The sequence below is a fragment of the Diospyros lotus genome, chromosome 5, assembly GCF_014633365.1.
Source record: "Diospyros lotus cultivar Yz01 chromosome 5, ASM1463336v1, whole genome shotgun sequence".
Lineage (NCBI taxonomy): Eukaryota > Viridiplantae > Streptophyta > Magnoliopsida > Ericales > Ebenaceae > Diospyros > Diospyros lotus.
Genome location: NC_068342.1, coordinates 13,845,257 through 13,858,252, shown reverse-complemented (window position 1 = coordinate 13,858,252; position 12,996 = coordinate 13,845,257). Strand labels below are relative to the sequence as shown.

The following is a 12,996-nucleotide window of genomic DNA, read 5'->3' as shown; positions in this document are numbered from 1 at the left end:
TCTTGTCTCTGATTTGCTGGTATGCATTGTCAGACTTCTAATCGGAATCTCCTAAATTACCACTCGATCAGGTCCAATAATGACTGAGGTTGTCTTCCTGAACTGCTACTGCAACAACTCGAAAAGTAGTAGAGAATCAAACCGTTGCCCCGCCTTCACAGTCAAACCTTCTATCTTTCCTCAACAAAGAGATCGACGACTAAGAATGTTCAACGAAACTCGCCGGAAGCCACCCCACCTACTTCTCCTTTAGATCCGAGCTGACCTCTCCTTCTTGTGTGTCGGAATCAATTTTGCAATTCACCACAGCAAAATCAAGATTCCGCCAGGCTCTATAAGTTTCGCCTACCTCACTCCTCCTTCAGTGATCACCTCGGCTACAGCTTTTTCGAAATTCTCCTGCGAACAACTTCAAGGTTGGGATGGCCTTGTTCGTCTGGAAATTCCAATGTCAACTGGACTTCCCTATGAGTCGTCTTTATCAAGCCTGTGCTCCCAAAACCGGGTCGCCTTCACTGCCTCCACAATATGGATCGTAATCACACCACTAGAATTGCTGACCATAAGGTGATTGGGAATGACGAAAGAGTAGCGGAGGACGGTCGCTGGAGATTTGTTCAGATTTGTCTCTAAATTCCGCTTAAGTTGCTTCGCCCATCTACTTTGAACAAACTTACTGCAATTTGCAGCTAAGTGTTAACCTTCTGCTCGCTTCCAAGAAAAGTCGAACAACTCTTCCAGATCACAAGCCGCGATCGCTTGTACCTCAGCTTCCCATACTTGCTGCGCTACTCTGATTTGGACTTCAAATTCAACTCGGTATCACTGTCGGCCTCTCCTTTGCACGCCAATTCCGAGCAAGACTTATTAAAATTCGCTGCTGTTCGTCAACATCTTCAATTCCGCTGAGTCCTGATTCCACACCCAATCTCCGTCCAACACTCCAAGTCGACCAATTGTTCGCCTATGATCGCAATTGCCGTTGATCATCAATCGTTCAAGAATCTAGACTAGCCTCAATTGCACGCCTTAACAATCTGGATCTTACACACTGATAACAAAACTTCCAGATTCTTAGCCGAAAATCACTGGAACCACTCACTGGAATTAATCGGAACTCTGGAATTCACTTGAATCGAAGTCGCAATCATGGCTCTGCTTCTCCTTCCTTGTTCAACTGCAACAACGCTCCTTGTTTTGATTGCAAATGTGAACGTGGACTGCCAGAAATTAGCCTAGCTCGCCTGGCCTTTGAGTTTCGGATAAGAATTGCCAAAGTCACAACCTAGAATTGATTGAAATCACAGCCAAGGATTGACTGCTCTAATACCAATTGTCACAGCTCTATGGTTTGGCTAGGGTTGTGATAGGAATTTAGAGGGATTTAGGAAAGAGAAAGCAGAAAGGGAAGGAGATATAGAACTGAAACAGAAAGAAATGGGGAGGAAAGAGAAGAAGAACCGAGAGAGAGAATAGAGTTTGAAATTCATTCTTCAATTCAAGCATACCAACAAACTCCTAACAGCAGCCTTATATAAGCGTCATTGACTTCCAACATCCTAACCACTTGCTAACGATATATCCTAACAGTTATTATAACCCTATTACAAGATTACCCCCTTTATTATATTCCTATTACAGCATTAACCCTCATATACTCCTAGGTACATGACAGTGTGCTGTAAGCCACTATACCCCTCTCAGTAACCATTGCCAATGGCCACATAAGGATCAGTAGGTATAAGGGTGCGTTTGGTACGGGAGAAGTTTTTAAATTCCTGGGATTCATGATTCTTGAGAATGTTTTTGGAAATCTTTGATTCCCAAGATTTATGCAATTCTATGTTTGAATAGATTTAAACATTCTCTGAAATGTTGAGTATTCTTTTCTGATAATCTTACATTCTTATGTTTGGTTTAAATATAACATTTTTGGGAATTCATGTTCTTTTTTCAAAATTACCCTTATTTAATTTTTTATTTAAAAATGATAAATTTCTTCTACTATATAAAATATTGGGACCCACAATATCTTTAGAAAATAAAAAAATGTTATTTTTTTTACACATTATGTATATATATGCATGTGTATGTATATATATATACATAATAATATATATGTTTGTATGAATATTTACCTTAATATATATAATATTTTATAATAAATAATATAAATATATTCTAATATATTTTTGTATTTAATATATAAATATATATACATATATGTATATATAATATATTTAATATAAATATATTACATATATATAATATGTTTGTATGGGGTTATAAAAGGGTAAGGGGTGTTTTAGTCTTTTTATTTGTTAAAAACATTCCCAAGTTCATGGGAAACTTGGATTCCCAACCCCCCCCCATGAAAATCTTTTTGTAGGAAAGTTGCTTAAAAATCATTCCCGGGAATCCTATTTCCCAGGATTTTTTTTATAAAAAAGTTGTACCAAACATGGGAATACAAATTTCCAACCTAACATTCCCAGAAATCTTAAAATTTCTCTTGTTCCAAACGCCCCCTAAGTGTCAAGGGTTCACCTGGAGAATGCAAGGGTACGAATTCTCAACAGATCTGCGAATTCTACAGTTGGAGGGGTATCACAGTGCTTAGTGTCAATTGGATGAGGACAATGAGTCCTCTAATATTTGATTTCAACACCCTAGAGATGACTTTTGAAAGGGGGGAAGAAGATTGGCATTGACTGGATGTATGGAAGGAGGGGAATGCAAGGCAATTTCAAGGAGTCGCTTGAAAAAATTATTTGAGCAAGAAGAATGAGCCATAGCTCAATTACACTCTGTGTATGTTGTGGAAGTAGAAGAGGAGTGCAAGAAGGAGGGTAAACCTCGAGGAGAGGACCACCAGTGGTTCAAGCTAGAAGCCCTCGTCGCTTTCTCAAGCGAGGTAACTCTTGATGACTCTTTACACTCTCTATTGGTTGAATTTGAGGACTTGTTCATTGAACCTACATCCCTGCCCCTTAACCATTTCCTAGAGCACACCATTCACCTTAAACCTAACACAGAACCCGTAAATGTCTGCTCTTACATAATAATCTCTCCTTTTCAAAAGGCAAAGATTGAACACTTAGTTAAGGACATGCTCTCCAAAAACAAAATCCAACCCAGCCAAAGTCCCTTTGCATCCCCTGTTCTCCTTGTTAAGAAGAAGGATGGAAGCTGGAGATTCTATGTAGACTATAGACAACTTAATTCCCACACCATTAAAAACAAATTTTCCATCCCAATCATAGATGATTTGTTAGAGGAACTAGTTGGTGCAACTATATTCTCAAAGCTCGATCTCAAATCCGGGTACCACCAAATCCAGATGAGTTACCCAAACATACCTAAAACAGCATTCCGCACCCATCAAGGATTATACGAATTCTTAGTTATACCTTTCAGCCTAACTAATGCTCCTACGACCTTTCAAGCACTGATGAACCATGTTTTCTGTCCTCAGAAAATTCATCTTGGTCTTCTTTGATGACATCCTAGTGTATAGCCCTATCATGGAACAACATTTAAACCACCTCAAAACCACCTTCCAAGTCCTCAAGTCTAACCAGTTGTTTGTAAAGAAGTCTAACTATACCTTTGGAAAGAGGAAGGTGGAGTACTTGAGGCATATAATCACAGGTGAAGGAGTAACTACGGACCCTAAGAAGATCGTGGCTATGGTGGAGTGGCCAACACCCAAAACCATCAAGGAACTCAAGGGATTTCTTGGGTTAACAGGAAACTATAGGAAATTTCTTAAGGGCTATGGGTTGATCAGCAAGCCATTGACAGAGCTGCTCAAGAAGAATGGGTTTAAAAGGAGTGACAGGGCAGAGGCAACCTTCAATTCCCTTAAGAGAGCAATGACCCAAGCCCCCATATTAGCTCTGCCTTCAATTCCCTTAAGAGAGCAATGACCCAAGCCCCCATATTAGCTCTGCCTGACCTTCACCAAGCCCTTCATCTTGGAAACTAACGCATGTGACACAGGAGTGGGGGTAGTTCTAGTTCAAGAAGGCAAACCTATTGCTTTCCTTAGCCAAGCCTTAGCTCCCAAACACTTGGCATTGACTATTTATGACAAAGAGCTCATAGCAGTCCTCATGGCAGTAGAAAAATGAAGATACTATATGGAGGGAAATCCCTTTATCATTAAAACGAATCATGATAGCCTTAAATTTATAGGGGAACAGAGGCTACACACGCAACTACAGAGGGAGGGAGTGACAAAGTTGTTGGGACTGGATTACACTATCCAATACAAGAAAGGTAAGGAAAACACAGTGGCTGATGCACTGTCGAGAAGGGATGAATTGGGGAAGTGCCAAGCAATATCAGTGGTAGTTCCAGATTGGATCAAGGAAGTATCTGAGAGTTGCAAACAAACATCTTAGGTTAGGGATTTGATGACTCAACTGGCAACTAGGCCACAAGAGCACAAGGGGTAAACATTAAAGGGAAGGCTGCTAAGGTACAAGGGAAGGCTGGTAATTGGGGAGGACAACCAACTTAGAAGGAGGATCTTACAAGCTCTGCAAGCATCACCCAATGGGGGACACTCGAGCTTGAATGTCACCTACAACAAGGTCAAACAACTATTTTATTGGCCAAGAAAGAAAAAAAAGGTTACTTCCTTTGTGTTAGAATGCCCTATTTGTCAGAAATGCAAGCATGAGCAGGTTTCATACCCTGGCTTGCTTCAACCCCTAGAGATACCTAAGCAGGCATGGCAGCAAATTTCAATGGACTTCGTGGAAAGGCTTCCAAGGTCTGAAGGGAAGAGTACTATCTTGGTAGTGGCGGACAGGAAGACTAAGTTCAGTTACTTTCTAAGTTTAGCCCACCCATTTATAACCACGGAGGTGGCCAAATTGTTGTTGGATTGTGTGGTTAAAGTGCATGGTTTACCAATGTCCATCACCTCAGATAGGGACTAGGCGTTCACCAGCAATTTTTGGAGGGAATTGTTCAAACAGTTGGGAGTAGGACTGCACGTGTCCTCTGCCTACCACCTTGAGACAGATAGATAAACTAAACGAGTGAACCAATGCCAGAGGCCTATCTAAGGTGTGTATGCTTCTTTTGACCCAAGAATTGGAACCAATGGCTGCCACTTGCCCGGTGGTGCTACAATTCCAATTACCATAGCTCCCTCAAAAGATCCCCTTTTGAGGCACTCTTTGGTTACAACCTCCTTTGATCCCAACAATGATGCACTACTCAAATGTGGAGTTAGCAGTAGACTAGCACTTAAAGCAAAGGCAAGAAGCCCTGTAGGTCATAAGGAAAAAGTTGATGGTGGCACAAAATAGGATGAAACAAATGGCAGATCGGAAGAGAAGTGAAAGGAGCTTTGAGAAAAAGGATATGGTGTATAAGGTAAAGAGGTTCCAGCAGCAATTATTCATGGGACATGCCCCATCTAAACTAGGCCCAAGGTATTTTGGGCCATTCCGAGTGCTAGTTAAGGTAGGGAGGGTTGCTTATAGACTGCAACTTCCAGAAGGGGTTGGAATCCACCATGTCTTCCACATGTCGCTACTGAAAAAGTCAGTAGGACCACACGATCCAATCAGCTCAGATCCGCCCACGTTTGAGACAAATCCTTTGGAGGCGACAGAACCTTTGGCTATGCTAGACAAGAGAGTCACCTACCACAACTCCCTACCATTAACACAGGTGCTGGTACAATGAACCAACCGCCACCCAGACAACACTACATGGGAATATCTACCTAAGCTATTCACGCAATTTCCCTAAGTAACCAAGCTATTGTAAATTTCTTGTGGACAAGAAATGTGTCTAAGGAAGGGTTATTGTCACGCTCCTAGGGGTAGTTTGGTCCATGCCACTAATTTCTATATTTTGTCTATATTTTTGTCATGCAATTAGGTGTCCTCAGCCGTTATAAGGATGTACTACAATAGGGCCACCTTCTAGAAGTACCCTAACCGTCTATATATATGTAAGGGCCACGCCTAAGAAAATCAAGCAATGAGAATATTCTAATCTTTTCTCTCTCCTTTCTGTTATTCTCTCTCTCCCTCTTTCTCTTCTTTCTCGATAACCAAAGAATTCCTTCTGAAATTCTGCCCATTATCCTTGTTAGTCCCTCCGGTACTAGCACTCTAAAATATGACATAAAATATAATGACCTTATAAAGGATATGACCATGGATAGACATAGCTACAGAGCTAAAACTCATGCAGCTCCTTGACCTAGTTGGAATAACTTTATTATTGTTGTTGTGTATACTCATAAAATCTAACTTTCCAAATAAAAAATTTCCTCCTTTAGTATTTTTCAAAACACCACTTGCATTAATACAATATAAGCATACTCTTCACTCTTAAGTAAGTACTTAAAACGAGATAGAGAAATATATATATACACATATCAAATACCAAAAACAAATTTGAGCATTAAAACTCTGAAAAGAAAATGGTTCAATGAATCTGTCACATAAAATCAAAAAAGAAAAAAAAAATCTAATTATTCAAATGATCATCCAAGTGAGATGCACCTAAACTATAGCACAATATTGAGTAGGACAAATCACCAAAATCATAGCTAGTATCACTTTAGCAAATAGCATGTCACACCAGCCATGGCCAAAGGTGGAAACACACCTAATATGGTATTTCTTCTCCAACAATTGTTTTGAATGTTAATAAAAGATTCGTCAAAACATTTGTGTGTAGTCAAATGTAATGGATAAAATTGCATTGAGAATAGGATAACCTTACCTATCAGATAGATAAAGAACACATCAAACCCTTCCCTCATGAGAACACACAAAAAAAGCGACTTAATCCCAACAATCAAGCAAGACTTGTTACAAGTGGCATTTCATCCCTTCTTTCAACAAATGTTTCTCAACTTCTCAACCATGGAGAAATAAAGATGAAATTTTGAACTTGTTATGGAACAAGAAGGAAGGAAAGCTCAAAATTTTGTGATTTTGAATTTCATTGGAATATTCAAATTTTCAATTTCCAACATCACATTTACAACATATCAAGCCTTTATCTAACTATGTGGGGTCAATGACATGAATTCTTGTTCTCCATCCATTGCCTTATCTTCTATGAGGCTCATATGTTTAAATATCAAACCTAAGTGTTTCCACTAAGTTTTTTTTTTTTTTTTTTGTCTTTATATACCTCTTTTGCTAACTACTTTCAATACTTGGAACTTTCAATTGTTTTGGAATTCTATTTTTATTTTCCTATTTGGATTGTATTATTTCTTCAGATTATAGAAAGGAGTTAAAGAGATCAAACTCATATCTTCCACATGAATATACAAATTGCATACTTTGGATGATTCTCGTTCTTGTTTTCAACCTTCCACTCTACTACCTCTTTCTTGTTTGCTTCCTTTCGTCTCTTCTGTTGTGTACCTATGTGGGGAACTACTATAATAAGTATAATTGCTAGTAGTAAGTGTAAATTTGAATGTGGGAAGTAGTAATCGTTATTGGCGCCAACTTCCTACTGGGACCGAGTATATAAGCTAGTCCCAAATTCATCGTGAGGCATCGAATACGATTTGAATTGCTTCTCATTCAATTTCCCTCTTTGATTCTCTCTCCCTGTCATTTCATTCTCAATTCTCTAATTTCCCCCTTCCCACCATCTCAATTCCCACCTAATTCTCTCTACAAAGAGGAGAGAACTCTGTCGAATCTAAGGGATTCGACATCTTCTTGTCCTCTTCTTTCCCTATTCTTCATTTTTGTGCCTCATCAATTACAATGTGGCATTGGACAATGATTTCTTTACTTAATGCATTTAAAAAAAGGCCTTTTCATAAGTATACTTAATGCATTAAAAATATGGTGCTTTAGTGATCTCCAAGTCATAAGCTCAAGCCACCTTGCTATAGCCTATAGCTTCATTTTTTGTATTTACCACGAGTCCCTCTTCCCTTAAGTTAAATAGTACAGTTCGTTGGTTTTATACGACAATGATAACCTATACATTTTCTAATATATTTTGATTATTAGACATGGACACTAGAAGTCTAGAATACTTCACTACATGTTTTCAGCCATTTCTTTCTAATAATCTCAATATTCTTCTTCTTAGTAGTCTCAATTAGTGAAGTAGTAGTAATCATCAAGGCAATGAAAATGAGAAACTGACTTGCCTTACTTTTCATACAAAAAACAAATGTTAGCATCGGCTCTTAACTGGGAATTTAGTGAACCTTCTATTAACAACATAGGGTCAAGAAAGGCAGCTTTTTTAACAAAAGTGAAAGTTTATAGTAACAGAACAGGTAAAGACCAACCTATCCAACCACCTCTAAGAGGAAGATCTTTCTTATTTTCTCTTTGACAAGTACCTATTAGGAAAATCTATGAAACAAAAACAATCTCTAGAACTTTTAGTGCACTTATGAGGAACATCTCTCCTTATGATTTGATCTTAATCCAAAAACCAACAAAATAGTATCCAATAGTAAAAACATGCATACAAGAAACCTTCTTACAGTCAGTCTCTTGCCAATAGTCACACATAAACTCAACCCTGAACTTCTCAATGAGGGAACTCCTGACAAAAATATGGATGAAGCTTTCTAAGTAGAAACATTATGGTAACTCGCAGTATCTTTCTACCTAATACTTGGAGGTGCACAGCAACCACAGAGAAGTCAAGTACACTTCCCGTAGGCTTTTTTCATTTATTTATGCACTTAAAAGACTTTTTCTAAATACAGATACATGAATTTTCTTTGAAAATTCTCTACCAATGTGGACATTGAAGTTCAGGCTTTCCATGCAAACTTTTTTACCTAATGAACCAAAACAGTTATCTCGGCTTCCATGCTATAATATTCTTAACCATGTTCACCTTTCAATCTCGTCACAATAATCTTCTAATTTCCCAGAGAATATTCCAGTTGCTTCACCCAAATCTAGCACTATAGAAATTCTATGTAGAGCTTCAAAACAGGTTCATACAATCAACTCTTTGTTCTAACATAACATCAATTTTAACTCACTGGAGTTTGACAATCACTCATCTATCCATCTCAATAGCACTTGCACCATTTCATCCTTACTTTATATGACAAAAACTCTAGTTATGGGAGAGCCCGGAACACTAAAAATGATGATGTGTAGATAGATTTCTGCAAAACTTAAATTTCCAAAAGTCATTTTCATCCTCGTACAATTCAAATCTCACAAGCGATCATGCAAGTAAAAGAATCCAGACCTAGCATAGTCTAAAAGTGTAGGTGCAACAAAAATATACATCATTATGTACCTTTATAATATAGTCTAAAAGCATTAGCTGCAACAAAAATAGACACCATATGTACCTTTCACTAGTCCTGAATATAGCTCCTGCATTCTCCAACAAAATCTTAAGCAACTCCAATGCCACGATCTTTCCACGCATCAGCTGCGGATCAGCCAATGCCTCCTTTGGTGGGGTTTTCATTGACAGCTTGCAGAGCGCTCGAAACACCAAAAACGCATCCCTACGAAGCTTATTCCCAATCTGGACCTCCAAATCGTCGTCCCTTTCTGCCTCTCCATCCGCCAATTCCCCTTTTCGTCCCTCCAACGCCGTCTTGTACATACTGATCTCCCAATACTTGGCATCCAACATATCTTTATCCGTTGAATCAAGCAAATCTGCAGGATTTGTAGACTCCACCGTTGGAGTAGTCTCAAACGCTCCATCATGAACCCCGACCACGGGCCCGGGTTTCCGGGGCGTCCCGGGATTCAAAACCCCATCAATGTCCTGCATGATCCTGGTTATAAACCCCTGCACGAACATCGTCATCGTCCCATCTGCGTCAGCCTTCTCCGGAGGTTCCATCAACTCCGCTACCACGATTGGCTGCACCGGCACGGTCGACGAATCAGCCTCCATTCTCCGGAACACGATCACCAGCATCTGAATCAGAGACGCCTTTGCAGTAGTCTGATTCACCACATTCTTACTCCCCAAATAGATATCATAGCAAGTTCTCACAATCTGAAGTAAGCAATCTCCATGTATTCTCAGCGACACTGACGTGACCGCGGACAAAAGCGTCTTGAGGACCAGTAATTCGACTGACTCGTCTCCCAAATCGTGGCACTTACACACTGATTCTATGAGTTTGGAAAGGAGTTTGGATTCGGGACCTCCTCCGACAGTGTCCGCCTCGCCACGGAGGTAGCCGTGGGCGATTAGCTTCTGGAGGCAATCGAGCGCCGGATCGGCGATCTTGAGGTTGCCGGAAGATGCGGCGGAAATGATGGGGCCGAGAATGAACTCGGAATCGGCCAGAGAGAACTCAATCGGACCGCCGTCGTTGATGACGCCGGGAAGGGAAGCGGGATCAGGCTCCGACTGGTTCTCCGGCGAGGTGGGACTCAATGGCGTGGTGGCGTTGTTGGATGAGAGCCGTTCGAGAACGGACTTACATTGGTGGACGAGCTTGGAGTGCTTGCGCCAGGAGCCGTTCTTGATGATCTTGTCGAGGGCCGGGATTAGGACTTGATTGAGGCCGGAATCGGCTTCCGGAGAAGCCATTCCCGGCGGCGATGCGGGGTGGGTAGTGGTTCAGATCTAGGTCGGACAGAAACGAATTGTGAAGGGAATCTGGATCTTTCTGTCGGTGGCGAGAGCCAGAGTGAGGCGGGGAAAGGCGGCGGGCGGTGGCAGATTGGTATCGCGGTGGAGTAAGCAGTTGGTGTTGGTGGAGAGAGGGAGAAGGCAGAGCGAGAGAGGTGAAGGGAAACTGAAGCTCGCAATTGCTAGATCGGGTTTGGGTTGCCTTTTGACTATTTTGCTCCGTTTTTCAGAGAAGTCCAACTGTGGCACACTTCAATTTACGCAAAAATCCTCAATTCCCAATATTATTTGTGATATCCTGCAATGAATTAATGAATTACAAATTTGATTTAATCCTCAATTCTCAATAATATGTCAACGTTAATTTAATAAATTATAAATTTAATTTTCATTCTATATAAAAATTAAAAACTTAACCTACAATTTATCTTTCTTAATATAATTGAGAACACGAACATAGAGATCTACGTAAGGACGATCATTCCAAATACCATATTAGGTTCTCTATTTATATAGTGATAGTTTATCTTTTATATAATAAAATATAATGATTTTTAAAAATATTTAACATATATTTTGATCTAATAGTTGAGATGAAATTTGAATGTGAATCAATGATTAAGATCAAATACCTATATATTTTTTCCTCCAAAACCATCCACAACTGTCTTCTTTCACAGACCTACTCACTCCCACCCTCAGTGTCTCTCTCTCTTTCTCTCTCGCAGACCCTCCACCCACGCCATTGCTCGCCCCCAAATACACATATACATATATATACACACACATATACACACGTGTTTTAGAAAAGTAGATAACCCAATGCACCCACTGTTCTTTCTGACCATGCTTTACCAATCCACTTGACAGTTGAAAAACGTTTGGGACAGACCATGGGATGGTGGGTGATGACTATAAGAGAGCTTATAATGCCTTAAAAGTGTAAATCATGAATTGCCATTAGAAAAATAATTGGGATATATGTCTTAAATGTAATTTATCCTTTGTTTTATTAATGTCAAGAACATATATATGTATGTCCTTGACACATACATATATATACACACATATGCATATACACATACATATATATCACACACAGAAAAAAGAAAGAAGGAAGAAGAAGATGGGAACGAAAAGAAAGGAAAATAAAAGAAAATATAAAATATAGAAAAAAAAAAAAACAAAGGTTTCCGCCGTGCATGAAGTAGAAGCAGGGGGAAGAAGAAGATGGGTTGGAAAAAATAAAATAAAGAAAGAAAAAAAATAAAAAATATAAAAAAAAATTGAGAAAAATGGCATTGTCGATGGGTGTGTTTTGGCACAAGGGAAACAGCTAAAGAGGCGACGCGGATGTGAGTGCTTGTTGGTTTCTCCTTTAGATTGATTGATATAAAAATAATTATTTTTGAATTACTTAAACCTTTGGTTGGTATTGTTTGGAAATTATTGATGGGTGATTTTTGCAAGTCGGACCCCTTCCATTGTTTTTTATTTTTATTTTTTGCAAAAATATTTTTAGATAAAATAATTTAGAAAAATATTTAAAGTTAGAAACATTACACTTATAATTTGTGTCTATTTACGTATGTGTTAATAAGATAAACTTATAATTATAATTTGTGTCTACTCGACCTATATAAAGTAAAGAGTATTATAGACTACGATTTTTTTTTATTTTTCTTAAAGAGTATCATTTTAAATATTCTAATTTTAAAAGCATTTAATACTTAATTTTTAAGTATTATAAATATCAACAGTGTAAATTTTGAAATATCATATAAGTTTTAAATAAAAAAACACCAATAGTGAAAGTTTTAATGTATAAGAATTTGACACGGATGATTAAAAAAAATAAAAATATCTTTTTAAAATCATTGATGATCAAACGCTACTTTTAGTGTAAAATTTTATTCAAAGTAAGAAGTTTAATTCAAAATTTAATATTTTTATCTTTAGGTGTTGAATATTTGATATTTAAAGAAATGTGAAATTGATTAATCTATCCTATTGAATTACTTAAAAATACAAATATTCAAAAAGAATTTATTTTTTATTTCTTTAATTTTATTTTTTTAATTAAAATAATATAAAAATCAAAGAGTTCCTGACCACACATGGTCGAAGAACCTAAGGTTTGGGAACACAAAGGTTACTGACCACTCATGATCAGGAATCCAAGATTTTTCAACCCCGAACCGGAGTTCCCCTCACTTATTGATGGCCACAGCCATCGCTACCGACAACAACTCGTATGTATTGTTTGATATTTAACTTTTAATTTAATTTGTTTAGATTGTAGAACACTTACTGATATGCTTTATTATATAGATTTTGTATTTTTTTTATTATAAAAAGTTAACAAATATACAATAATTTTAATTTTTTTTTTGTTCAATG

At 38.3% G+C, this 12,996-nt stretch overlaps 1 protein-coding gene across 2 annotated transcripts in view; it reads right to left on the bottom strand.

Annotated features, from left to right (window-relative positions):
* The window catches only part of LOC127802853 (brefeldin A-inhibited guanine nucleotide-exchange protein 2-like), a 48,335-nt gene extending 37,530 nt beyond the window's left edge, over positions 1–10,805 (bottom strand). For both annotated transcript variants that reach the window (XM_052338907.1, XM_052338906.1), the window contains exon 1: positions 9,344–10,805. In XM_052338907.1, coding sequence (XP_052194867.1) covers positions 9,344–10,554 — 1,211 coding nt within the window. In that variant the 5' untranslated portion in view covers positions 10,555–10,805. The remainder of the gene's footprint in view (positions 1–9,343) is intronic.
* Positions 10,806–12,996: the final 2,191 nt, after the last annotated feature.